At 42.0% G+C, this 26,300-nt stretch overlaps 1 protein-coding gene across 1 annotated transcript in view; it reads left to right on the plus strand.

The window, feature by feature from the left end:
• AKR1D1 (aldo-keto reductase family 1 member D1) overlaps positions 1-25,891 on the plus strand; it is a 34,797-nt gene extending 8,906 nt beyond the window's left edge. The window contains exons 2-9 of the mRNA XM_005527936.2: positions 7,580-7,747; positions 12,107-12,223; positions 16,611-16,688; positions 18,977-19,099; positions 20,814-20,923; positions 21,403-21,568; positions 22,334-22,416; positions 25,730-25,891. Coding sequence (XP_005527993.1) covers positions 7,580-7,747; positions 12,107-12,223; positions 16,611-16,688; positions 18,977-19,099; positions 20,814-20,923; positions 21,403-21,568; positions 22,334-22,416; positions 25,730-25,772 — 888 coding nt within the window. The 3' untranslated portion in view covers positions 25,773-25,891. The remainder of the gene's footprint in view (positions 1-7,579; positions 7,748-12,106; positions 12,224-16,610; positions 16,689-18,976; positions 19,100-20,813; positions 20,924-21,402; positions 21,569-22,333; positions 22,417-25,729) is intronic.
• Positions 25,892-26,300: the final 409 nt, after the last annotated feature.

Genomic DNA, 26,300 nt, shown 5'->3' on the forward strand with positions numbered 1-26,300 from the left:
CAGGACAACTTTTGGATGGTGGATATCAGGTGCCAACACGACCCACCAAATTACGTGTCTGTCTATGACACAGTGTAGAATTGTGTTTAATCAGTCCAGATCCAAAACTAATAGAGAGTTAATCCAGATAAGCTTTTAGGACAGTAGCACTACTCAAAACCAGTCACAGGGATTCTTATTTGAAAAGTAACCAAACAGAGAACAGACCTTTTCCATCCCATAGCTGTATGCTGCAGTGACAAGCACTAGCTGTTTCAATATACCCCTCTTCCAAAAACGACAAAGTTAGCTGTTACCAGTGCAATAATACTAATCCAAATATTGACACCCAAAAAATAGTACTTTTATTCTTCTCTTTTCCTATGGCTTTCTAAATGTGCTGGGGGTTTTTAAGCCTGTTCAAAAGCCACAGGGAAAACCATTCTATCTAAATAAAAGTTAAGAAGATTGTTTTACAGAAATGAGACAGGGAATCACTGGCATTGTTGAAGAGGGGAAAAACTGAACCCCTATGAGTGAGTAATTGGGATTACCACAACTGAAAGATACTCTTTTTGGCAAGAACATTTAGAGCCCAATTTTCCAGGCAAAGCTCCATTTATAAAATGTCCCTGACCAACTCCATATGATAAATATGGCTGTGCACTCCTATGTGTCCCTGATTCCCCACAGTTCTCCAAAAAAAAGTGTAAGCATGTTCATGCAGCTCATGTGGGAAGCTAACATCTGGATTGTCTCTTTGGTTGACCTAGGAGGCCAGATTTGTCAAAACTTGAAAGCACTGTGCAGAAAATGCCTCTCTAGGCTTCAAAGCCAACTCTTGTTGGTTCAGCTAACTAGGTGGTGGAATTCCCCAAGTTTTACATTTGCCTTTGCAAACACTTCTTCGTACTGGCGCCAGAAACCTCTCCCCTTTAACTCTAGGGAATGAAGCAGAAGAGCTACTGGCAACCTTTTCTTCTCTTTTATTGCACAAGCTGGTGCTTTATCTTCCGCTTGTACCTCATACATCCCTGTGATTGCATTGCTTGTCTGAAGGGCATTTTGATAGCACCCACCCTCCGGGATAGATCCTTCTTTCCAGGGCCAGCCAGCTGGCTGTTGTGTCCTCCAGCTCTTCAGGAAACTTTCCCAGTCCACCCCACTAGCACTGTGAGCACAGAGACCCAGGTGCGTACATCATGTGCTTGGTTTGCTTTAATCTTCTAGCAACCAGCAGAAATGTATGGCAGCTCTTCAGCTTCACCTTGCATTAACTGATTTTGTATCAAGTGAAAAGTTGCAGCATTCCTAAAACTGAGGATTCTGCAATCAAGTGTTAAAAATAACTGCAGCACCCTCTGCCAGCTACAATAATAAGGCTTTCCTGAAGACAGCTTTGGCTAAATCCTAGAATAACAATGTCACAGGAATTCTAGAAATGCTAAATCTGCAGTTATGCAATCTAATTTCTGTTGTATGGACAAACCCTATGCTTCAGGTCACTGATAGAGCATCAAGTTAGAGAAGAAAGGTACCCCTTTTCCACCTTCATTCATGGTGTGACACAAGACCACAAGTGACACCATTCCTCCCATCTTCTCTGCGCATATGTGATGTCCTCCACCTTCCAAGTCAACACAGTGCGTGACAAAGTGAAGTTCTGGGCCAACAGAGCAGCCTGGGGCTCTTAGCTGCGTTCTCTGCTCCCATTCCCAGCTCTACCTGCTTTTGCAGAGAACCCTTTGCTGGGTTTTGCTTCCTGGATGGTGGCTGCCAATGCTTCCGGGGGATGAAAGCCAGTTTTTCCTGTGTGCGAGAGAGAGGGATGTGCTGGCGGTTGCATTTTCCAAGAAAGAGGTGTACAGTACAGCTTCTCTTTTACAAGATTAAACAATTCTAAGAATGTACCCTTGTGTGGCTCAATATCCTCTGGCTTTGTAAACTCAACCTGTGCTTTCCTGCAGGGCCTTCAGTACACATGCTTTCTATGCTGTGTTCTTAACATCTTAAGCCAATCCTTTCTGCCAGTTTGTCCAGAAAACAGGCAAATGGAAATAAGCATTTGGGCTTCTAGAAACTTGCATAAGAATCTGTGTGTCAGTGCCGAGCTGTGATGAAGGAGGCTCTGAGCCCAGGAATGTACCTACTTTCTCCTTCCTGTATTTAGCTGACTAAGATTCCTAAACAGTGGCACCACATCCTAAATTATAGGTTTGGACTGGAGCACTTGGCCCATGGCTTGGATGTCTTGTGTAATTCTGCTGCAGCTAAACTCGGATTTTTCCAGAAGATTGCCCTGTGTCTCCTAACACATCAGGAAGGCTTTTCCTCCCAGGGTCCTTACTCCCAGCTGAGAGACTGCAAAGCATTGCACTAAACAGGTGAGATGCTCAGGACTAAGGTAAAGGGCTTCTTCCCTCAAGTGCTGCTTCCTCTGCACTCATGTGCTACTGACACTGGTGCAACTCTGTGAAGTTGCTCCTATAAAACAGGGCAGAGCAGAATCTGGGAGCCTGAGTCAGACTGTTTTCCTTTACCATACACACTAATAAAGAATAAATGACGATACTGATGTTAAGACATAAAAACAGTGACTACATTAGCAGTTCACATGGTTTTGCAAGATTATAATCTACTGCCAGTGTGTCCTGTTAGCTTTGTCTTTGGAAACAACCCTCTTAATCAGCTGGAAAGCCAATGGAAATTGCTGACCAGAAAGAGATGCTATAGAAAAAGCAAAAGAATTGGAGGGTAGCTGAACTGTGACATTAAATAACAGTAATAAGTCAGACAACCACTAACACTGCTGGGCAAATACTGTTCTACTTGAGTGGGAAGAGAAAAATTCATGGGTATGCCTGCACAAAAATATTCTTCTGTGGCTTGGTCATGTGCACTCACAAACAAAACTGAAGCTGAACCATTTGCTATGGTAGGGAGAATAGTTTTTGACAAAATGGGATGTGACAGAAGGTGTCTGGAATAAACATTAAAAATTAGGAGAGTTTATGGTCTCAAGAGGAAAAAGAGAGCAGACCCGTTCAGATAGACAGAATTGATGAAGAACATTGCTTTTTCAGACTCACAGAAAGTGGTAACTGGCCAGTTGGCTACTTCATCTGTGGAGAAGGAGCCAAATTGCTGCTTCCTTTCTTTCAGAGAAGGTGCATATCTGAGTCTGCTCCCCCAGCCCTTCTGTTGGATTTATTTATCATGGAGCCTGAAGGAAACAGATACCAGTTAAATCTGTCGTGCATGATGGTAAATCAGCCGGTTTACAAGCTATTGATTGATAGAGGGAATAATTGTGCTCTTGTTTCCTTAAACTTTATGATCTTAAAAATAACACAGATGCTATTGAAGAAATTTATTAGCGATTGAGCAAGTCCTCCTAGTCAACCAAGCAGTTATTCTTTTATCACAACACATGCGATAAATTTAATATGGTTCTTTGGCATAAATTAGGGACTGTCTGCAAAAGCACTGAAGAAAAATATCTGACTTACTGTGCACAAGTGGTTATAAAACTCCAGTTCTAAAACGAGTCCTTGATCAAAGTAGCATAGTTGCAAGGCACGCTGATTAGAAGCTGAAACATTAATTATGGTGAAGGATCAAGAACACCTCTTATCTATGCTTAAATAAAAAGTAGTAAAGAAGCAGAGATTTGTCTTAAGGCCAAAGCTAGAGAGTCCTGAATTACTACTAACAAAGCATAAAGGTTTATGACAGAGAAACATTTTATTACCTCATCTACTATTTGTACTGCTCTAAAAGTGAGTCCTGCTCTTTCAGGAATGGTGCAAGAATAAAGCCCTGTCTGGAGTGAGTTGGCAGCATAGGCAACTGCATTTTAGGTAATGTACTAAGGAAGTATAACCCGCAGGAAGGAGAGGGAAGTGGTCTGGGGTTCTGAGTACAGTAAGGTGGGTGCCCATGGCCAAACAGCCTGGGAGGTGTGGTTCCATCAGTTGCTGTGATAAGTGGTGCTGACCCTTATACTGCATAGATGCATCACAAATTTCTATCTGCACTTAAATAAAAGTTGGTTTTCAGTCGGTAACCTTTGATCTGGTCACTACTGAAGACAGTGAAAGACAGAAGAGATTTAAACACCTCAGACTGAGCAGCAAAGTAGAGGGGAAAGATTCAGGTTTGTGCCTTCTCTGATGGAAAGATGGATGAGCAGCGGTGGTCTGAGTCACCCAACTTTGGTATGGTCTGTCAGGAAATAATGGAATAATATACAACACCTAAAGCAACACTTCTAAAAAGTGGCAATATCACAACATAACTAGCCTGTGCAACTCATCAGCACAGTTTACCACAGCCCATTACTGCTGGATTTGGAAGGATTAAATATGTGAAATGCCAGAAATGATAGTTTCTCCATTAGAATGAAAATAAACACATGGTATAAAGTTTCCAGACTCACAGATGTCTCAGACCTCCAGCTGGGATGGTTCAATAGAGGCAATATTTTCCAAAAACTGTTCCCTAGATTGCTTTGCATTTTTATATGAAGCACCTTAGACCAGAATCTGTCAGAACTAATATACCACATCAGATGAAATGGACTAGTGCAATAAAAACATATTTATATATATGTAACGTACACCCATCTCCGGTCATCGGTAATCAAGACCTGATCCAAAAAAAGCCACCCTGAGCCCCTAAAGAATAAGGTTATTCCTTGAGATGGAGGAGTCTTTCACAAGATTATTTGGACAGATGTAAGTCCCACATAAAAAATTAAGAAATTCACAGAAGTTGAGCTCTAACATGTCAACGGATTCAGGCAAAAGCAGATGCAGTAGCTGCAAGTGTTTCCCTCTATTCTACCCTTCTTCCATGTTTGAAACTCTGCTGTTCTTTTACATGTGAGACTCTACATTTTCTCTCCTATTCCTTCTGCTTTCCTTACTGACCAAATGGGCCCTGGTGACTAAAGATGCAACTCAATAACCAGCGTTTCCTTGCCTGGTAGAGTTTCTGCATCAGGATATAATAGGAATAATAATAGGAAGTGTTTGTGCAATCTCTTAAGAGTGTGAAGAGGGGAAATTCTAGTACTGGGTTCATATCCCATTTTCAGTCTCTTCAACACACAGAAAAAGTTAAAAAAAAAAAAAGACATTTTAAGTTTTTTTCAAAATCTATATTATGGTAATGCATCACTGTCCTCTAAATATTCTGCTTTCATACACTTGAATGGCAAAGGTCAAACAGGCTGAAGAAATCCAGAAGACACACTGTTTGCAAAGTCACATTTCAGAGAGAAAAAACACTGATAGCACTTTTGGAAATATACTTGACTTTCAGATAACTAATAATCACTTAGGCTTGAGCTTAGAGCTGAGCCCTGTTGCTCTGTGGAAGTCAGCCTGCGCTTTGCAACTGCGACTCCAACCTCGTGTGGCTCATTGCTGGGGCAGAGGTCTGAGGTTAATATCATCAGTCACCACAGGCTTGTAATACTCATGTCAGAGCTTTCATGCCTCTCTCAAATCCTCTCCTGCAGGTTCAGGCAGGGACAAAGCAGAGAACATGTTGGAGGTTGTCATTGCTCCATGCCTGGCACTTCTGAAACGTTGCCCAGCATGCCCCAAGTAAAAAGTAGCCATTAAAGTGTGCCTGAAAAGCTGGTAGCTGCCATGGTCTTCATTACATCGACTGACAACCAGGAAAGGGCCCGGCCAGGGGCTGAGCATGCTTTTGGGAGGCTTCCACAATGAAAGCAGCAGAGCACTGAAACAAGTGTTTCATTGTCTCCCTCAATTAAGCACACAGTATTGCATCATCACTGCTGTAAACACCCTAGAGTGCCAAACTGTGCCGTTTTGCTTCTCAGCCCTCATTCAGGTCTGTAATAAATCAGGGCACGTGTGAGCAGCTTTGCATTTTAAGTAACCTTTAGGCACTGCGTGCTGGAGCAGAAAGTTCCTCCCAAGGCCAAACAGAAGCTGGTCCATTTTGTGCTTCTCAGAGTCAGGCAAGATGGGACACTGAGTGAGCAGGCTGGAATGTGGTCCCATTATCCCAGAATGATCTGTCACCAGCCTACAGTTCTGGGATTGAAAGACAGGGATGAAGACATCCCCAGGTATCTTCAGCAGTCCTTCAAAGACTTTTCTTTCATGAACGCGGAAGGGAAGACAATGTCCTTAATCATTGAAGCATGCTATAGCAGCTATGAGTTTCACATCCTTTAGTTCAGTGGGTGGTGGAAGAGAAGCTGTTCCTTTCATGATAAACTCATGGACAGCCAGGCCAGTGGCAGCTGTAAAAGGACAGGTGGGAGAGAGAGGAAGGAGAGTTATTACTGTGGTGAAAAATGGTCCTTCCCAACAACACTTACTGCAAGTCCTGCTTCTCTTCTCTTGGCACTGTCAAAACCAACAAATTTGACATCCTCTCTTCATACTGTCTCATTTCCAGATGCCTCTGGCATCTGTTTTCTCCACAGGAGCAGCAGTGTGGTCTTGCCCCTGCACTTGCAGATGGCAATATCCAACTCCTGCTGTTTGTTTTTGACAGACAGCAGCATGGCAGAGCAGTTTTACTTGCCCTACTTCAGTTTTTCTTAAAGTGAATCATATGTCCCTGTTGCAGCAGAGCAATGCCCATGAAAAGGATGGGAGAACAGCATAGCTCCACACCCTTGGCCACCACCACTTAGAGCTGCTCTCTCATCATAAAAAGTGTAGGAGCCATAAGTTGTTTTCAGTATAATTTTAGTGACCAGACAAATAATTTCAGTAAGCAGTTTTATGCTTTTTTGCTTAGTTTGGCCTACATGTAATTTTGCTTGCCACATTGGCTAATGGAAAATATGGAAAATATGACTGCTCTGAAAAAACAAGCTTACTCTGAATTTTGGCAATGATGAGCAAACATAAATGCAACACACAGTAGAAAAATGTCACTTATTAGGTGGTTTCTTGGGCTCACCTTAAACTGAAGCAGTAAAATACATATAAATATACTCTAAAGCAACTACTGTTTCTTAACCACACAGTAAAGCATCTGTTCAGAACTGGGAATACCAGTAGATAGTCCTGACCTTCAGATTGTGATACCAACAGCTGTAAGTTGATTGGAGGAGAGAAAGTAAAATCCAAATTCCTGCACTGCTGAAAGGTCCAGGTTATTCAAACAGCCTCTGATCAGCAGGTGGTTGACCAGCTCTGCTCAACCAAAAAGCCATCTTCCCCCTTGAGTAAGCTATTTTATCAAACAGCTGTTGTAAGAAAGCCCATGCATTCTAGATAAGAAATTCTGAAATGATTTTCATATCGGATGCATTCAATTCTACTTCCTGAGGACACTAGTATTCTCTCTTTCACAGAGGCAGTGAGACAGTTTTTTGCTTTGCTGCCTTTTCCCAGTCCAATCCCATATGCTCAACAGTTTTGACAAAAAGTGCACAGCACTTTTTTATTTAGAAGTTGGAACGTGGCTGCCCGGGGAGGCAAGGGATGATCACTCAGGATGAATTACACCACAAATCTTGCGCGTATCTCAGGGGTGCTCTAGCACTGAAGCAGAGATAAGCAGTAGGCTGACACTATGTTCATTCTTTTCCTTCTCCCATCAGACTCCCAAAGGTTCCTGTCTGGAGGCGGTGAAGATTGCCATCGATGCTGGGTACCGCCACATCGACGGTGCCTTTGTTTACTTCAACGAGCATGAAGTGGGACAAGCCATCCGGGAGAAGATTGCTGAAGGGAAGATCAAGCGAGAAGACATATTTTACTGTGGCAAGGTGAGAACCTGCACTACGATTATTTACACTAAATCCAGGATTTCCGTGAATGGTCTTTCTTAAGAATTCCACCGGTCAACATCTGGAATGCTTCCTTCCAGACCCAACATCCTTTATTGTTCTTTCCTAGCACTGCCAGACTGCTGCAGATCTTTATGAACACTAGGTTTGCAGTGAGGCACAGGAATTACTGCTTTTCTGTTTAAATCTCTGGTAGCAGTGGGAACCATGCAACATTCCTTCCGCTTAGTGTTAGTAGGCACCTTCAAGTTAAGCCAATGGCTACATTCAGCCTAAAGTGCTGCCTAACCTGTTACTGTGCCACACGTTGTGCTGCCACTCACAGAGCCCCATCTGGACAATGATCCTGCAACTGAGCTATCTGCTGTTAGAGCAATTCTCTGCGCAGGTTTGCCACGAGGTTGCACAATGAAAGGGGTGGGAGCAAGCACGTGCATGCCAGTGTCTGTGTATGGGAGATCAGCAAGCTGTGCCTATATTGGTATTACTGCCAGAAAATTACTCATCAAGCTACACCCTTAGTTACTGTATCACCTGCCATTAAAACATTCTAGGATGTGAATCAACTTACTTGGAGAGAAGATGTTCTGTTCTAGAGCAATGAAGCTAGAGTAATGCATGATCTATTTTTTTTTTATATATATATATATATATTTTTAATACATTCAGGTCTTAACTCTTATAACTTGGCTCTCTCCTAAAATAATGAAATCCCTTGTCCAATGAAGTGTCTGACAAAAGCTGTCACAACTACAATGAATTACCCCAGGTATAAGACAGCTCATTGCACATCGCAGAATAAAAACTGATGGTGCCTGTCCAGTTTCTAAGGGAGTTTATGGCCTCAAATAGTCCTTCCTGCAGTGCTTCTTTGAACATATCAGCCTAATATTTTCCCATTCTCCTTTCCCAAATAAGACGCAATCCACAATTACTCAACAGACTTGCAAATAAACACCACTGTTCCTAGAGTGAAAAATCCCATGGGATGAGAGGCCTGGCTTACTGTGAGGAATTTAGTTAAGTTCCATGATCTGGGAAAACTAAGCTTCAGGTTGGATAGTTTGCAGACCAAGTGGATTTTCAGCAGCTGTAGACCAATTTCCAAGTACAGCAATTTTCAATCTGTAAAATATGCACCTCTTTTCCAAGTTTCCTGCTTGGTTCTACTGATAACAACCTTGACATTCTGAGAAAAGCCTCACGTTCTCAAATTCTCAGTCTTTATCAGGGGAATTTCTCAGTCTGTCATATGCCAAATATGTTGGATCAGTGAAAATATTTGGTTTCAACAGTTTTATAGTTTCATTACTGCAAATTATCAGTAATATTACAAATCAAAACCACCAAATTGTGCCAAAAGGTTAGAACCAGATGTCCTAACAATTTTGAGTATTTTAACTTTCTCAACTGCTTTCCCTGCAGTTTATTTGCCCCTATCAACTTTTAGGCTCTGTGAAAGTACATCTCCTGGTAAAATATTCAAACTTCCTTTACTCATTAAGCCTTTCTATATTCAGTTGTCTAATCTGATCACCAGATGATTTTCCTAGTCAATAATCAGTACTTAAACAATGAGTCATTTGGAAAACTGCAGGTCCTGCAAGCCACAGGGCTGCAACACACAGTACCACAACAGCCAATGCCTGTGCTCCCAGCCTGCCCTGTGTCTGTGAGAAGACACACAAATGGATTTATCTTACAGTTGTGTCTTGTTTGTGCTTGACAAAACATCAGCTGCTCAGGATGATAGTCCATTATAACTTTTCTACACTCTTTGAAAGATTTCAAAGGCAGAAACTGAAAATACTCTGCAACAAATTCAATCCATCACAATCTAGGATTTTCACAGATTTCACTCAAAGCTCTCACAGCAGCTCTGAACTTCCCAGAAGGCATGGGAATGGATCTCCCTTGCCTTATGTATCTTTAGTTTAGTTTAGTACCTCAAAAACTTAGGTATCTCACAAACTTAAGTCAAATCTCAACCCAGTAGATACTTCAGGCATTGATCAGTAACTGATTGATATGAACTGCTGCATCTTCTAGGAAACATGGCAGATACACAGACCTTTCTTGGAAGCACCAGGCACTACAGTAGTTAGTTTTCTGCCTTACTGACATCAGAAGTACTGGAAATTCCCAAGAGCCTTCAGACTCAAGCCCCTTGTGCAGCTCTTTCCTTAGGCAGAGATGCTGCAGATGGAAGGCTGATCCATCAGCAGGGACTGATGAGAGCAGCCCTGCTGAGTGGCAGCGTTACTGGAACAGTGACCTGGTGTGATCGTGCTGCATCTGCCAGTTGAAATCATCAGCACTTGCACTTGGCTCCCGCTGCTGGCTGCCTGATCAGGCAGAGTAGCTCAGCATCCAGAAATTTTAGAGGTTTTATATCAACTGCCAACATCTCACTTGGCTTATACAGCAAGACCTTTTTGGTCTCCTCTTTCATCCCAGGATATTTCTTTCATTAAACTAGAAGTAACATTTCCAGGAAATGTGGTGTCCTAAAATGCCAAAGCCAGCTGGCAGCTTTGACTGCTCAAACATGGGTTCTACTTAGGTAGATAATACAATAACTTGTACAAATCATGAAAACAGTTATGAAACTCTCAAGTTTCCATGGCATCTATGTATTGACATAGTACAAATGTTTGCTGTTTTTAAAGGCTGGTTCTTCAGAACCTCTGCAGTTTTTAGAGGGAAATATGTTCACTGGCAAATGCTGAGCTCAAGAGAACAGGGCTAGAAAGGGCACTCAGAAAAACTACTTCTAGCCAATATATATCAGGTTACCAAATTTCTAAAACACAGAAACAAACTGGACATGAAGAGTCTACAAAGTCATTTCCTTACTTAAATACAAGTTACTCTCATTTTGCACTTAAATGCTTCAAAAACACATAGCTCAAAGGTTTTCAGTAAATCCAGTGGAACAATTTAAAACTCCTGAGAGCAGGACCTTGGTCTCCTCACTGTAGTACACCTTACCTCTTACCACTGTCTGCTGATCATAAACTCTTCACATCTTGCAGCATACAGTTAAGAAAAGTCTAGTAGGAATTTCCAGATGTTTTGGTTTGTCACCTTAGGGCAGGGTCAGATATCCTGCTCTCAGTACAGCTTAACATGTCCTTACTTCTGTGGGCAGAACTGATCAGATTGTTTTCCTGGGGAATAACTATAACATCGTTTAGAAACAAAACAAGCATCTAAAATAGCTTAAACCTTACACAGGCTATGCCCTTTAACACCTATAATCAACATCTTCTCCTATAAATCACAATTCAAGTTTTGAGTCTTTAGACAAATTCATTCTACACCTTGGTATGCAGTGGCTGTGAGCTTTAGTTGCAGAACAGACTAGACAATGACCATACCAGCAAACAGCATGCTTTTCCAACCAACAAAAGTGATAGAAACCTCAATGTGACTCCACACACTTGGTTTTGCAAGTTGAAAAAAAAAAGAAGAAAAGAAAATAGCCCAACTTATTGTGTGCATTCAAATGGCACTTTAAACCTTCTATTGTGTGTTAATTCTGCAGCAGTTAAAATCGACAAAACTCAATCAGTTTACAAAGAGCTCTAGGTTACTAATTACCATGCTGTGGTTTTATTCTTGCAAGAGACTTGCATCAGCAGAGTTCAGCTAGAGATAGTCCTGAACACTCACCAGCTAAGCACACTCCGTAGCAACCTCGGGGCATAGGCCTGAAAGGAAGCAGTTTGCATTAAAGAGGTCCAGAAGAATGTGCTTTAACTACTCACACCTGCATTACAGCAAACACATCTTCCCGTGAGGACTGAGGAATGAGAGAAAACTTCCCTAGGTCAAGCAGTCTCTCAGGCTCCACGGCCACAGGAGAAAACCAGAAGGCTCTCCTAGTGCTGGGTGCTTGGCTGTTCAATAGCTAACTCACATGATCCAAGATTCTGCCTTCAGGCATAAAACTGACCACAGATTCCTTGTGGGAACAAAGTTTTTCAGTGAAAGCATATGCTTGGAAAACAAAAAGAATCTGCCTAAGTTCATTGAGCAAGAGTTTGCAATATACTCAGCTCAGAAGAACCTGTGTTGTAATAAAAAAATTTGTAATGCCTTTACTGGGTCAACACTTCTTCAGTCCTGGGCATGAATTCCTGACTTAACCTCTGTATCTGGCTCTGACAGAAGGCAAGGCAAGGCCCTCATCTCTGCCTTGCAGGGATGGAGACCACGATGTCTTTCCAGTCTGCATAATGGGCTCCGTCAGAGGGGCAAGAGGGAGGGAGTGTGTGTTGGGGGGGCTTCACTGTTCCTCCTGACACCCAAAAATGCCTGTGCTTGCCTCCCCAGCTGTGGAATACCTGCCACCCCCCAGAGCTGGTGCGTCCCACTCTGGAGAAAACCCTGAAGATCCTGCAGCTGGACTATGTTGACCTCTACATTATTGAACTGCCAATGGCTTTCAAGGTAAAGAGAAAAAATGCTTGGAAAAAGCGCACAAACTTAGCTTCAACCAAGGTCTACATTTAGCATATTTCTTGCAGCTTCCAGCCTATGTTGTCAATAGCATTTTTGGCAGATAACATATATTTTGATTTAAACTGCATACACGTATTTCTGTGCACTACCCACCCAAAGAGAGGCTTATAGGTGGTGTGAGAACAGGCCAGGGGAGATGTTGTGTGGAGACTTTCTGCTGGAAGGACGGGTCTCCCAACTGTGGTTGAGCAGCTCCTACTCTGAAAAATTACCGTAGCTGAGCAGTACATGTGTCTGAATCCCCTCTGAGCCATGATGAGAGAGTGACTTGGAAGAAAGAGGACATACAAAGCAGCAACAGGCCAGGGGCAAAGTTTGGAGGGGGAGAGGGAAAGGTAAAAACGTCACCAAGTTGGTTTCCTTACCCTGTCCCAGCTTAAAGCTGCTGGGCAAAATTGTGGTTATGATCTTAATCTCCATAACTGTAGCACTCAGCTTCACTAGATCCCAGCTGGTGCCAAACATGGGTTGTCCATCTCTTATTCTTAAATGTTCAAGTCTGATACTCCCTCATACTGCAGGCTCTGGGCAACTTGTAGGCAAAACTTTTGAATGCAAGGAGTTCACACCACAGTTCCATGCCTCCCTCTTGCAAGTCCACACACTTTCTGTTTCCACAGCTTTTTGTACCTTGCTTTACAATTTTCCTCTACAAGTACATGATATAAAGGCAAATGAAATGAGGAGAATGACATCCAAAACATTTAAGTGGTTTTGAACTAATTAAATCCTTCTCCTAAGAGAGAATAGAGTCAGTGAATTAGTTGGTTAATTGTTTCTGAGCAAGGTTTGAGCTCTAAATTGGCCTCTTTTTGCAAGAAAGGTTTCTGATTATTAAAATCATATTTTGCTGCAGACTCCAAATTACCCGAACTATCAGATAGGAAGCAATTTACCAATGAGGCTATCACATTACACTTGCAGCCCTTTTTCCCCCCTGAGGAGGCCATATCCTATTAAGACCTGTATAGGAGTAACCAGACTCTGATATTAAAATTTTATTTATACAGTCACACGTATGGAATCCTTTTGGGTACATTTTTGAAAATTTCCCACCACTAGCAATTTCCTGTTTCCCTTTTCTTGTGTTTGTATTCTTTAGTAGTTCATTCTCCCACATAGTGAAGGTCATTGTCTCACAATATAAAGATATAGACAGCTGGCTTTAAAGTAATGTACATCTGACTCCCTGAGGCTTGTATCAACAATCTTGAGTAGTTAAAGGAGTAGCAGACCTAGAGATTCATTCATGTTTCTCATGAGAGAAGAGAAAAAAATAAGTCACTTTCTTCCTGAAAAATATACACTTTTCTGTGTCAAAAACAAAATTAAAAAACCCCATCCTTTTGCAGTGGTGACAGATTTCCTTTCTTTGCTCCCTCTCTCACAAATACACTCATCCTGCCTGTGATGCTTGCCTTTGATGAGGAGCATGAAGGTGTAACTCTTAAGAAACTCCTACTCCCCCCAGTCTTCAAACATTGGTGCTTTCCTCCCCAAAAGTCTAGCAAAAGCAGTCTCTGGTTGGAAGCAGTGACGTACTTAAGACAGAACTTACAGTAGCACCCTGAAAACAGTAAGAGACATGTCCTGCAGAGCACAGCCAGCAATATGTCACGGGGCTTTCAGGCAGAGTAAGAGGACTATGGTTTCAGAGAGCACCACTCAGCAAAGTCCCACTGCTTTTCAACAGCCCAAGAATGGCCACCACGTGGGGTGAAATTATTCTCTGACCTACCAACTTTAGCCTACACCTCCCTGTATTTTTCCCCATGTAGATTTCCCATTCAGGACTTTTGTCCTTCCTTGCCTTTAGCCCTCAGCAGAGTTGCTCATCTCCTCCACCCTAGCAAGGCAGTAAACAGCAGAAACAGGCCACCACATGTCCTCCCTCTGCCTGGGTATTTTAGGGGTAAAAAACCAGCAGGTTTTTTAGGGGACTCTTCTCAGATAACTGATTCATCAGTAAGCATCAACTTGTGCACTAAATGATCTGCAAATCCATCCCAACTGATTGATTCTGTCATCTGACAGGAAAGCAGATATTTTAGTGTTACACTGAAGAAGGCTCACGTGTCTCATAATTTTAAAAGAATAACTCAAACAGATCATTGGCATCACTATTTGACTTCCTGTTGCCCTTCTATTTATAGGACAGGCATCCACAGGTTGTTAAAATTGCTTTCTTAAGAAAGCCTGCTTTTCAAAGACCTTTTTATGAAAGCAAGGGGATGTGCAGACCTGTGTTTCTGCATGCGTTGGTGAGAAAATTACTATGATGGGAGCAGGACTTTTCCTCTCAGTGGTTAACAGCTGCTGTGTTTTAAACTGGCAAGTAAGCTGTCTGGTATCTTTTGGAGTGCCTCCAGATTTCGGACATGACATGATAAGATGGCACCCTGCATAATGGCAGTGACTGTATGGTGTTGTCACACTGATTTCAGTGCTCATGCAGCAGCATGGTAAAAAGCCACCTTTCATCCAGTGTAAAACATTAAGATGAAACTGCAAGAGAGGACATCAGCATTTCTAGAATGACTGGTATGGTGTAGCTCATGAGAACCCAGAGCTAAAATACATGATCAGCTCCTGAAAGACCTTTTTAATGACCCTGTAACCTCCACCCTGCCACCATCAAAACACTGCCTTTCTCTCAGCACTTCATCCATCTGCAGGCAGTCCTTCCATTCAGAAATGCCCTTTCATAAAAAGATAGCTTGGTAGAGAAAGTTTTGCCTGGAGGCTATTGAGCAGAGACTACGGCACTTCAACATCTTGCAGAGTTCTCTGCAGGCAGGATGAAGAGTTGATCACTGTAGAAACCCACAGTAGTTCACACCACATCTCAGTCAAGAGAAGTTTATCTCCAAGCACCATTCATCCTGACTTGGTTCATTTTTAAAACACAAATGATAGAGGAAAATGGGAGGATGGTAAATTAGCTGATATAACTGCTGCCTATTGACTACTATAAAAAAAAAAAAAGTTGAATAGGAGTTAGTGAATTAGAAGTGTGACTGAGTAAAAAGGTCCTGAATTCAGACTCATTTACTAAAATTAAACAGGTCCAACTGTTTAATATGTTGAATTTGCAGTCCTTGGAAAGTGTGCTGGGGTATCATGGGATGAATGGTTTGTTCCAAAATACCATGGGGTGGTTTTGCAAATAAAGCTTTTCCACCTCACATTATGATGGCAAACACTTTGCCTTCTAATAGAAAAAATATGCACCCAACAGCCACCTACTTCCTTCTAGTCAAGATATTCTTTTTTTCCAGCAAGACAGGGCAACAAAAGCAACAAGTTGTCTTTGTGGAATTCTCTGAGGAAATCAGCACATTTGGAGGAGAGAGGCTTATGTCTGTAACTGAGACCTTGGCCCTATGAAATCTGAGGCTGTGTTTTCCTTAGGCTCACTTTTCCCATTAAATGCCTTGGATTTGAACTCGACTGAATTGGGAGGTGATAGTTACTGATCATATTAGTCACAGCTGCATGTTCCCAAGGAGTTACCACGTCAACATCTTGTACCCAGGCCTTTGAAATGTAGCAGTTTGAAGTCAGATCAAATGCCAAACATCACTGAAGGGTTTTTGTTCAAAAAAAAAGAAAAACCAAACCCCAGCAAAACACATAAGTGAAATTGTGATCAGACACAAGGGAGGAAGGTGTTAATGCATTGCTTGCAAGAGCAGTGAAACAACCAGCAAATAAGAGAAAGCTGTGCCTGCGAGATATCAGCTCATAAATCATCTCTGAAGCCTACAGAGTATAGAGATTGGAAGAAAGAGTTTCTGGTGCTGAAAGAAAGGTGGATAATGCACTTAAGAGGTCAGCTATGCCCATACCCCTTTACTGCTAGTAGTTCTTGGACCCTCCAGCTGTTGGGGGAGAGTACCAGCTTAGTCCAGTTCCCAAATGCATAGGACACAAGCAGAAGGCAAGGAAAGGGCCAAAAAGAAGAGGGAAGAAGTAGAAGAGAATACAGGCTGGTACTCTAACCCAGCCCTTTGGAAGGAGACAAGTCTTTTGGGTGCCATAACATAAAGGTCAAAAGTTTACTGAAAAACAAGGCAATCCAGGAACTCCTGAGTGTACTCTCATGTGACAGTTCAGGAGTGTATCCAAGGACGTTCTAGCATATGAGGATGTGGTCAGCCCAGCATAAATGACCTGCTGAACTTAGGGTGTTTCAGAAAACTATTCAATTTTTTTGTTATTGTTTACTAGTAGAAACAGAGTCCGTGAAAAAATTTTTGCTCTAAGGAGTGACATTTTTTTCTTTAAAGCACAGCAGTATGGTTTTTCTTTTCAGCCTGGAGATGCACTCTACCCAAAAGATGAAAATGGAAAATTTATCTACCATGAGACAGACTTATGTGCCACTTGGGAGGTAAGCAAACACAACATCCATCCATATATGCTTTAAATCCACAGATATTCATGTTCATTTTTATTTGTGGTTTTCATAAACATAACTGAAGCAAATTGCCAGGGCAAATGGATTGAATTCTACTATCTCCATGGATAAATTTTATTTCTATTCTTAAACATGTTTCTTTTTACTATAATTTAATTACTTTTATAACAAAACATTGTTGAAACATCAGGCATCCACATTCCCTCTTTAAGTACACTCTCTCATTCACTACTTGAAGCTTTTATCATTAGGTTTTTACCAATCCTTCCCCTTTATCAGATCTTTACAGAAAGAGAAAGTTGGAGTCCTCAGAAGAGACTAGGTCATCTTGCAAAAAGTAAAATCTTTTCACTTGCAGGAAAAAACAGATTTTGCCCTGAAGCTCACCATAAAAAACCCCAAACGAACAACAAAGAAATCCCTATTAAAAAAAAAAAATACCAACACCTCCCCACTCAAAAAAAAGCCCCCAAAAAACCAAGCCCAAGACCTTGCCATCACTTGCCACTAGAACAAGTTCACTCACTTCTACATTTACTTATCAGATGGGAACACAAGATTTTTCTGGTAAGAAAACTTGGAGGGAAGCAGCATTTGCCTGAAAGATTGCACCCTACACTTGTTTGTGACGTGCTCTAGTCCTTCAGGCAGATGTCTCATTAAGCCTAATGTCACTTGGTTTTCAGGAAGTTGGGAGAGGCAGAAAGTGAAACTAGCAATCTCCTCACATTTCTGCCTCTCAAAGCCATGGACACCTCTTTAGTTCATGGCCAGAGCTGGTCAGCTCTCTTTCTGCACTGGGCCTGATGAAATAGCATCACTAATTACATCCAGTTCACACCAAGAGAGATAAGAGGTGCTACTATGTGCTCCACTTCTGCTTGCACTGTTCAGATCATGTCCCAGTTTAGCTCTACTCGAGGTACACCAGATAAAGATGAAGAATGGTGAAATTCTAAGTGAATTTTGAAGGGGGAGAGAGCCCAGAGAGGGCTTGAACTTTCCCTTGGCAGCTGAGCCATCCAGGCTGGGTCTCGGGGAAGGGGGACTTCCACATTAGCTATTTATGTTACATTTGAATTTGGCTAATGCAGTTAATTCCCCTCTTCTCACAGAATGGATGCTCAGATGTTGAAAGCAATACACTCCAAACACTGCTATATTTTTATCTTTGAGCTGGTGTTTAATGTAAAGGTTATTCTATAGCAGGCCACTCTCTTCAGCTAATAAACCAAGAGAAAAATAGGTGGTGGGGAGTGCCTGCAAATTGCAGCATTAATCTAAATTAAAATGACTCAACTCAATGCAGAAAATTTCTCTCTCTCAGTGTGGTGCTAGCCATCAAAAATTAATCCAGATGACTGTATTTGCTGATTTGTCACTGAGTGATAGAAGGCATATGAGGCCAACTAGAGGTCATCAAACACACAGTGCCTCTTACCTCCCTGCTTTCAGCTCCTGTGAGACAGAAAGAATAACAAAACCTGGAAGGGCATCCAGCTCCATGCTGGGGTCTGCTCTGCCTCAAACAGTCACTGAATTATTTGTGTGCAGAGTTTCGGGCAGCAAAGGGATAGGAAATAGGAAAGGACCCCTTTTCCCCTCAACAACCCAGCAGATGAAGCTAACAAAGACCAGGGAATATATTCATATCCAGTATTCATAAGAGTTTCTCAGCTACTAGGATTTGTCTAAAGTGAAAAAAATATCTAGAATGCCTCTCTCCCATCCACCTTTTTTTTTTCCGCTTTTGCTTGATACTGCACTGAATTTTTTGTGAAGGTTGCGTGATGTGCCTTGCCAGACATTTAGGGGATTTCACTGGATAAAGACTTCATATGAAAAACTGTCCAACAATCAAAAGGAGTGAATTGACTTACCAGGAAAGCAATTTGTTTTATTCACTTTTCCTTCTCCAGCTTTGGGGCACTGCTAAAGCAGCATAAAGTAAGCAAAGCTCTTTAAAAGCAGTTGCTTGGCACTTAAGCATCTATATCTTGAGTTAAATCTTTCTGCTCTCCAGACAAATTCTACCCTTACAGGAGGCAAAAAAAACATTAGGGTTTGGTCTGGAAAGCAGGTCAACACAGGAATAGAGTTTGGTTTGTCTGGACAACACCAGCCCTCATGCTAGTAGAGCTCTTAGTTCTGCTGCAGCAAAGGGTCTCAATAATAGTCTATCTTCCACCTCTCTCTAAAATGCATGCTCCAAGAAATCAAGCCAACATGTGGAACTCCTCTTGTCTTTGCTTTCTTTGCAGGCTCTGGAGGCATGTAAAGATGCAGGCTTGGCAAAGTCTATTGGAGTATCCAATTTCAACCGCAGGCAACTGGAGATGATCATGAACAAGCCAGGACTTAAATACAAACCTGTCAGCAACCAGGTATGACTGCAAGCCAAGGGCAGCGCCTGCCACGCTGCCACTGCCCTTTGGGGAATGCAAACACACAGCCTAAGCCACCATGTACAGAAAGGTGATGTGTACCTTGCCACAGATGTCGCCCTCCATACTTCCATTTCTAGCTTAAAAATATTACTCTTCCTATCTAGGCTAAAGATCAATATTTGAAGGCTCTGGAGCAATCGCTTTCCTCAGTTTCTGCTCCAGGACTGTAAAACTGGTGCCTTTGTGTCAAAGCTCCATAACAAGACTGGATGCTGAGCCAAAGCAGATCTTAGACCTCTGCCATGTACCTTACTTCAAGTCCAAACATTCCCAAGGAAGCCATTCAGAGCTAACCAGTCCTCAATGAAGCCGTGTCCACCTTAACTGACACCAGCCCAACCCTACAGATCCTGAGTCACTCCAGGCTTCTCAAGTGTAAAAGCCATTAGAAGCAACTCTGAATTTGCTGTATTCTTGTACTTTTCGTATAAGACGTTTGTAAGAGATAGAGAAAGCACTCAATTAAAGGAGACCCTGTTACGTGACTGGCCCGAGCTAACAATCCCATAAGGATGACAGGCACATCCGAGTTAAATTACAGCAGTAGGGCTCTGAGAAGGTGACAAGTGGCAGTGACCCATCTGAGTGCCCAGTACCTTTGGCTCTGGCATTTGGCAGGTCACTGCATTTCCTAGAAATCTCTGGGAAGCTCTTCTGACTCATCTGGCACAAACAAATATCCACATTAGCAGTAATAGAGAAGAGGCCAGGGACCAACCCGGACCAACTTCCCACTCCCAGTGCGTGGCCTGGAGGGCTGAAATGGCCATGAGGCAGGGCAAGGGGGCTGACCACAGCTTTCATTTCTGTTTTTGGCCTGGAGGGAAAGGCTGCCTGAGAGAATAGGAAATTCCAGCACCCTTCCCTGGTATTAACGTGCCCAGCGGGTGCAAAATGCAATTGCTGTTTCTGGCATGTCCCTACAACTGCACTGAGCATTGCTGATGCTTCCTGGGGTCGAGGAAAACCAGGCAAAAGATTAAGCCCATCTTAGGGCAGCTAGCCAGGAAGCACAGAAGTGCCAGATAGCTTCAGACTTGCCAGATAGCAACCACTGCAAACAGTGGTTGCTCTATCACCTTTTAGACATCCATTTCCCAGAGTCTGAGGTCACAGCCAGAAAATCCATGCCTGTGAGAGAGCAGTGTTTGCAACGTGGGAGGGCAGAGCTTGCAACAAGGCCATAATCTCACCTTTTGTATACCCCTCTCACCTTTGTAACTGGGACAGCTTATGCCAACACTTTCCTAAAAACAACATCAGATTAGTCATCCTGAATGCAAGAGGCAGAGAAATGGAGAGTTGACCCACATGAGATGGGTCCTTCTCAGTCTATTTGTCTAGTGAGCTTGCCTCACCTCCATAATCTCCATTTATTGCCACCTTTCCACTGCAGGCCAATAAAAGATTCCTGCAGCCAAATTATATTTGCAGATGCTAATCTGCTGTCCACAAAAAAACAAACAAAAATTAATTCATTTCAGTCACCCAGCAATGTACAATTTGAATAGCAACCACAGATGAAGTTCCCAATTCTCTAATTTACATCTATCCTTTCCTGAAAGCATCACCTGGTCTGTAGCTCTCTCAAATATGAGGATATCTTCTGTTTCTGGTCCCATTGATTAATCATTCTGTGTTACTTATGTAGGTAGAATGCCATCCTTACTTCACCCAGCCCAAACTCCTAGAATTTTGCAGACAACATGACATCGTTATTGTTGGGTACAGCCCACTGGGAACCTCAAGGGATGAATCATGGTAAGTCCCCATTTTACTTTCTGATAGAAAGACAATATCCAGGGAAACATAGTTGTCCACTACTGTGTCTCCATGCAAAATACCTCTGCCCCCATTTTTTAAAGCAGTTTTGAACTTCAGTGTCTAAATATTACTGTTGTGAGTAAACTTTCAACACTCCTGCTGCATGCTGTCATCAAAGAATGCCAGGTGTCTGCATAGGAGGTTGCCTTAGGTCTCCTCTAACAGAAGGCAAGTGTTTGGAACAGGGAATGTGTGAGGCTTAGGCGAGGAAGAAGAAACTAAGTCAACGTTAGGACATCGCATAGGAAGTTGCCTTTGACAACCCGCCAACCTAAAAGCCAAAGCTTTTCTCCTGTCTTTCACCCTACTTGTCAAAAGGTGCAGTGTTCTGCCCACAAACAAGTAGAGGCCTCTGTGTTTTGACATTAAAGATGAGGAGGTTTTTTGTTTTCTTTTTCTTCGCACTTTTTTTCCAGGGTAAATGTGTCCTCCCCTCCTTTACTGAAGGATCCTGTCCTGAATGCCATTGGCAAGAAGTACAACAAGACTGCAGCACAGATTGCTTTGCGTTTCAACGTCCAGCGAGGGGTGGTGGTGATCCCAAAAAGTTTCAATCCACAACGCATCAGAGAGAATTTCCAGGTAAATTCATACCTCAATAGTACATGGACAAATCCACTTACATGGGCTTAGCCCCTATAGAAGGTAATTTCCCTGTTTTTTCTGCAGAGATCTGTAAGACTTGACCAATGGCAAACTTTGCCACATTTGATGCTTTTTGTCCCCACCACTAAATGGTAACAAGATCTGACAATAACAGAGCAATGCATAGAGGAAATGTTGGCTTTTAACCCTCTGGAGCAGCCAAAGCTCCAGCTGGTGGTGTGTCCCAGAGCACCAGCTGCTGCAGTGAGCAGCACAAGCAAGATGAGGTAACTCAGAAGGTCAGCAGCCCAAGGCTGCAGGAGATCAGGATTGTTCTGCCCCATCTTCAGGTATGGAACAGCTGTGCTAGGGAAGGGTTGCTACACACAAGAGTGACAGAAAGGTTCACAAACACACCACCAGAAAGCATTTGGTTTGACTGCCACCCAAAAATAAGATTATTTTGTTCCTGCATCCCTTGCAGCACTCAGTACTCACGCTGCTCCCTACTTTCCCTGGAAATACATTGCTTTCAAAGCTGGTGGCTCAGCATTGCCAGACTACATTCCCCTTCTTGCAAAAAAGGTGTAGGCAAATGTGACTGGGCTTATTCATGTCCTCAAGACTACTGCAAATGCAAGTAAGCATGGGTTTGTGGGAGAGGTACAGGGAGAAGGAGGGATTGTGCTTTTGGAATCTGGAACATATGAAGGTTGATTATGACAAGAAATGCTAACGCAATCCTAACATCTCTTCCATTAGATCTTTGACTTCTCCCTCACTGAGAAAGAGATGAAAGAAATTGAAGCCTTGAACAAAAATGTTCGTTATGTGGAACTGTTAATGTAAGTACAGGAGAAATCCTAGATATTCATAGAGCATTCCTGTTCTTTCAGAGAATTAAAAAAAAAAAAATCACTTCCTTTTAATATTAACTTTTGCATAAACAACCCTATTCTAAGGTAAGGCTTAAACATGAGAGGCTTTTAATGCAACCTGAATATGCTCACTCACTGCAAAAATAAGCATACAGTATTTGCCTGCAGCTCAGGTTCTCAAAGCCCACCCTTCTACAGTCACTGTAGAAAGTGACTGTATCCTGCTACTCCATCTCTACTCCATTTCCTTAAACTCTTTCTGCTATATGGGAACGGTGGTCTCAGACACTGATAAGGCATAGCATCACCCCTGCCTAGACGTGTGGATATTGGAGCTGAAATTCAAATAAAATTGAGTTGTACCTTCTTCTAAGAAAAACAGAAGAACAGGAAGCTTGTTTGACTGCTAGACCACTTCCTAATTACCTCTTCTGAGAAGTAACAAGGCTTGATCTCTTGCTGCTTGTCACCTACAGCTTACCACTCAATATAGTTTTGCTTCACCTGAAAGCTCAGACCTACCCGACATCCCTTTATTCCAGAGGATGAGGCTGTTTGTTTTTCCTTCAGCTCAAAAGCATCTACAGTTTATGGCCAAACTTTGTTTTCCCCCTTTCAGAGCACTCAATAAGTAGCCAAATGCTACAGGTTAATTTCCACACACTTCTCTTTTTACCTTGGATTATCTGTGTCCTGCTAAACTGTAGCGTGAAATGAAAAGCATTGATAACAGCATCAATAGCACTCTAAAATGTTGACCATTGCTCAAAAGATACAGGGAGATGTTGCAAAAAAACAAACAAACCACTTACTGTGCTGCATAAATATGATCAAAAATATGCACTAAGTTAAAAGCATCATAATGGAGCTCATTTTTCACATTTAAGCTCAGCCAGGTGCTCTGAAGCTTTAGTTTCTTAAAATAGCTTTCCATCAATTAGCAGTACTTAGTTCCAGAAGGCTTCTTGCAAATAGCCTAGGAGATTCTTAAGCATGTTTTGGTATCTGACACAGTTTGGTTTTATATAGCAAAATAGATTTATAGCATCATTTAAGCTTTAAAGATTATATACACAATATGTAACATTGGTATAAATGCAAGAGCCTTTCCCAGAAGCAAAGTTAAAGGCTGCAAATGCCCACAGGACAAAAACTTTCCAAGCCACCAATCTAAAAAGCTATTAAGTTAAATGCTTTGTGTTATTAGACTGAATTTGGTCACAGGAGGCCACCAAGGATAAGGAAACAGGATGCATAGGATGGGCATTGGCAGCTCTAGTTTTCAGAAGAGCTCCATGTTTGGGGAAAAATGTGTAAGTACAATCTGATCTCACTTATGAAAAATGACTTATCAGAAAAGTGATGTTGCCATGTGAGGAGCAGATATATAGATTTATATATATATAGATATATATGCCTACTTTGCGTTACCACACTGAAGTATCTGGAATTGACACTGCATCAGACAAATTACCAGCCTAAATGTATTTCTTATTTCATTCAGCAATCTGTATCTGAAAAAGTCAAACCACGATACAGAAAGACTTTTGGTTAGTCAACTTCATGCAAAACCTTTGACTGCTGTGATGCATATGCCAGCAGGAATGGAAAAATCCAGATTTTCTCTGCTTCTTCCCCTTATCAGCTACCAAAAGGGTACTGTGTGCAAACCTGTTGTTCTCACTGTATGAGTAAGCCTATACAAACAGGATAATGCAATCAGTGGAATGAATTAGCAAGTTAAGCATCTGAGAAGAAAATGGAGGTTTTATAAAAACATGAGTACTTCAGAAAATCTTAATCTGAAATTGTTTCTTCTTCTCTTGGAGAAATCTAGAAGCATCGTGCAGGGCAAGCTTTATATTAATGTATCTGCTTCATTTATCTTATGCTCCCATTCTCGGCTATGGATGTTTTTCCTTACCAGTTATGCCAAGCTGCACTTACTCCTCCAAGTGAATAATTTTGACTCAAAGGACTCAGACTTTTGAATATGTGAGATCTGATTAGCAAGCATGCTCGATAGATGAAATGTAGAGATAATGACACTGGCAACTCAGACATTATCAAATTATACTGAAGTCAAACAAGCCAAAGTGTTGCGGCTTGTTTTGTTTTTTGGGTTTTTTTTTCAACCAACTCAATCTGTTAATGTGTAAACACTTGATCTTGGCTGAATACTGGAATGAAATGTTTTGACACAACCAATTCAAAATGTTTGATGCCTTCCAGTTAGTTGCCTTCAATATTGTGAAATGTGTCCTTTCCAGACTGGAACGATTCACAGCTGGATAAATGCCAGTATTTGTTGTGCTGTGCTGTAAGACAAGGCAGCCAGCTGCCATGGTGCACCTGAGAATGCTCTTCAGAAATTTTTCATTTAGCTCATGGAAAGTGTTTGTCAAGCCAGGGCTTGTGATTTAGCATCATCATCTTAAACAAACAAGAAAACCCACAACAGAAAACAGCTACCTCTCTCCAAAGTCTGCCAATAATGGGCAAACACAGTGTTATTTTTCTCACCCGAAGCTGACCCTGGGAATTTTCTTCTTGCCTTTTATAATGATCCTGGATTGTGCATCTTCCCTGAGCATGCAGTTTCTAAAACAAAGCCTGAAATGTCTCTATCTTTGTTAGGATGCACCCATGACCATCCCTTTCTCCCTTGAACTGGGTCATCACAAAGCTTATTTGTAAATTCTCTGCCACCATAGATGCTGGCAGAGTATCTATATGTAGGCTGAGCTAGCCAGACCTAGTTTAGGTATGGCAGCTGCTTGGAGAAAGCACCACACCAGACCCAGACCCGTTCATGCCAGCTCTAAGGGCGTAAGTAGAACAAAGTAGAACAGTCTGGTGTCTCCACCTCTTCACACATAACCTTTATTTCTAGGGGTCTCTCTAGGCATCTGAAAAAAGTCTTCCCTTTCCACGGTGCACACATGGTGAAGCCATCCCCCTTTCCTAAAACACTTCTACTCACCTGAGTTAAATAATGAGAATAGCTGACATCCAGAGTCCTGTTGATTTTCCCCTTAAGATATGCAATCTGTAGGCCTGAAAAATGGTCCTTCACTGTCCTTTCCTTAAATACACAGGCTTGCTTCCAGCTCTGGAGGGACAGTTATTCAGAGCAGAACAGCTCCTGAATAAGAAGAGCCTTCCATGAAGGCCACATATATATTGCAAGGAAGAGGTTTGCTGGGCACAGGATGACTGCAGTGATTTGATATCTTGCTTCACCCAAGGAGCTCACTTGTCCAATCTGAACTTTCCACAGGTGGCGTGACCATCCAGAGTATCCTTTCAATGATGAATACTGAAAAAAAGGTGGGTTTGGACAGCCAGCCAGTGCTCTTAGGCTTTGCTGAGAGAGACTCAACATTTGGTGCTTCGTCTTCATGTAAGGTTGTTCAAATCAGCATTAAAAACATGACATTTATTTCTTCTCGTCTTGTCAGTCTCTTCTTGTTATTGATTACCAAATCTATTAAATTCATTGAATTTCTGGTTTTGGCTTAGCAGGCTTCAGTGCTGAACACTGAAGGTTCAAAACTGACCACTGATAAAACTGGAGATTTCTTCTAAAAACAAGCTCACTAGTACAAGCCAAATCAGTTTCACTTAAAGGAATATTCTTCACTTAACCTGAAACAAAACATCCCACTTCAGTAGGTGTGAGGCAGAATCAGAATCACAGAATGGAAAAAGTTTGAAGAGACCACAGAGGGGTCACGTGGTCCAAACCAGTACCATCTTTTTTTGCAGCCCAAGTAAGAGGAATTCAAGAGTGTTTAACTAATTGAATCTGATATATATGCACATATTTTTGCTGATATGGACTAGGTATG

Source organism: Pseudopodoces humilis, chromosome 5 (genome assembly GCF_049639895.1).
Source record: "Pseudopodoces humilis isolate 2021_Gansu_Grassland_sample_001 chromosome 5, ASM4963989v1, whole genome shotgun sequence".
Taxonomy (NCBI): domain Eukaryota; kingdom Metazoa; phylum Chordata; class Aves; order Passeriformes; family Paridae; genus Pseudopodoces; species Pseudopodoces humilis.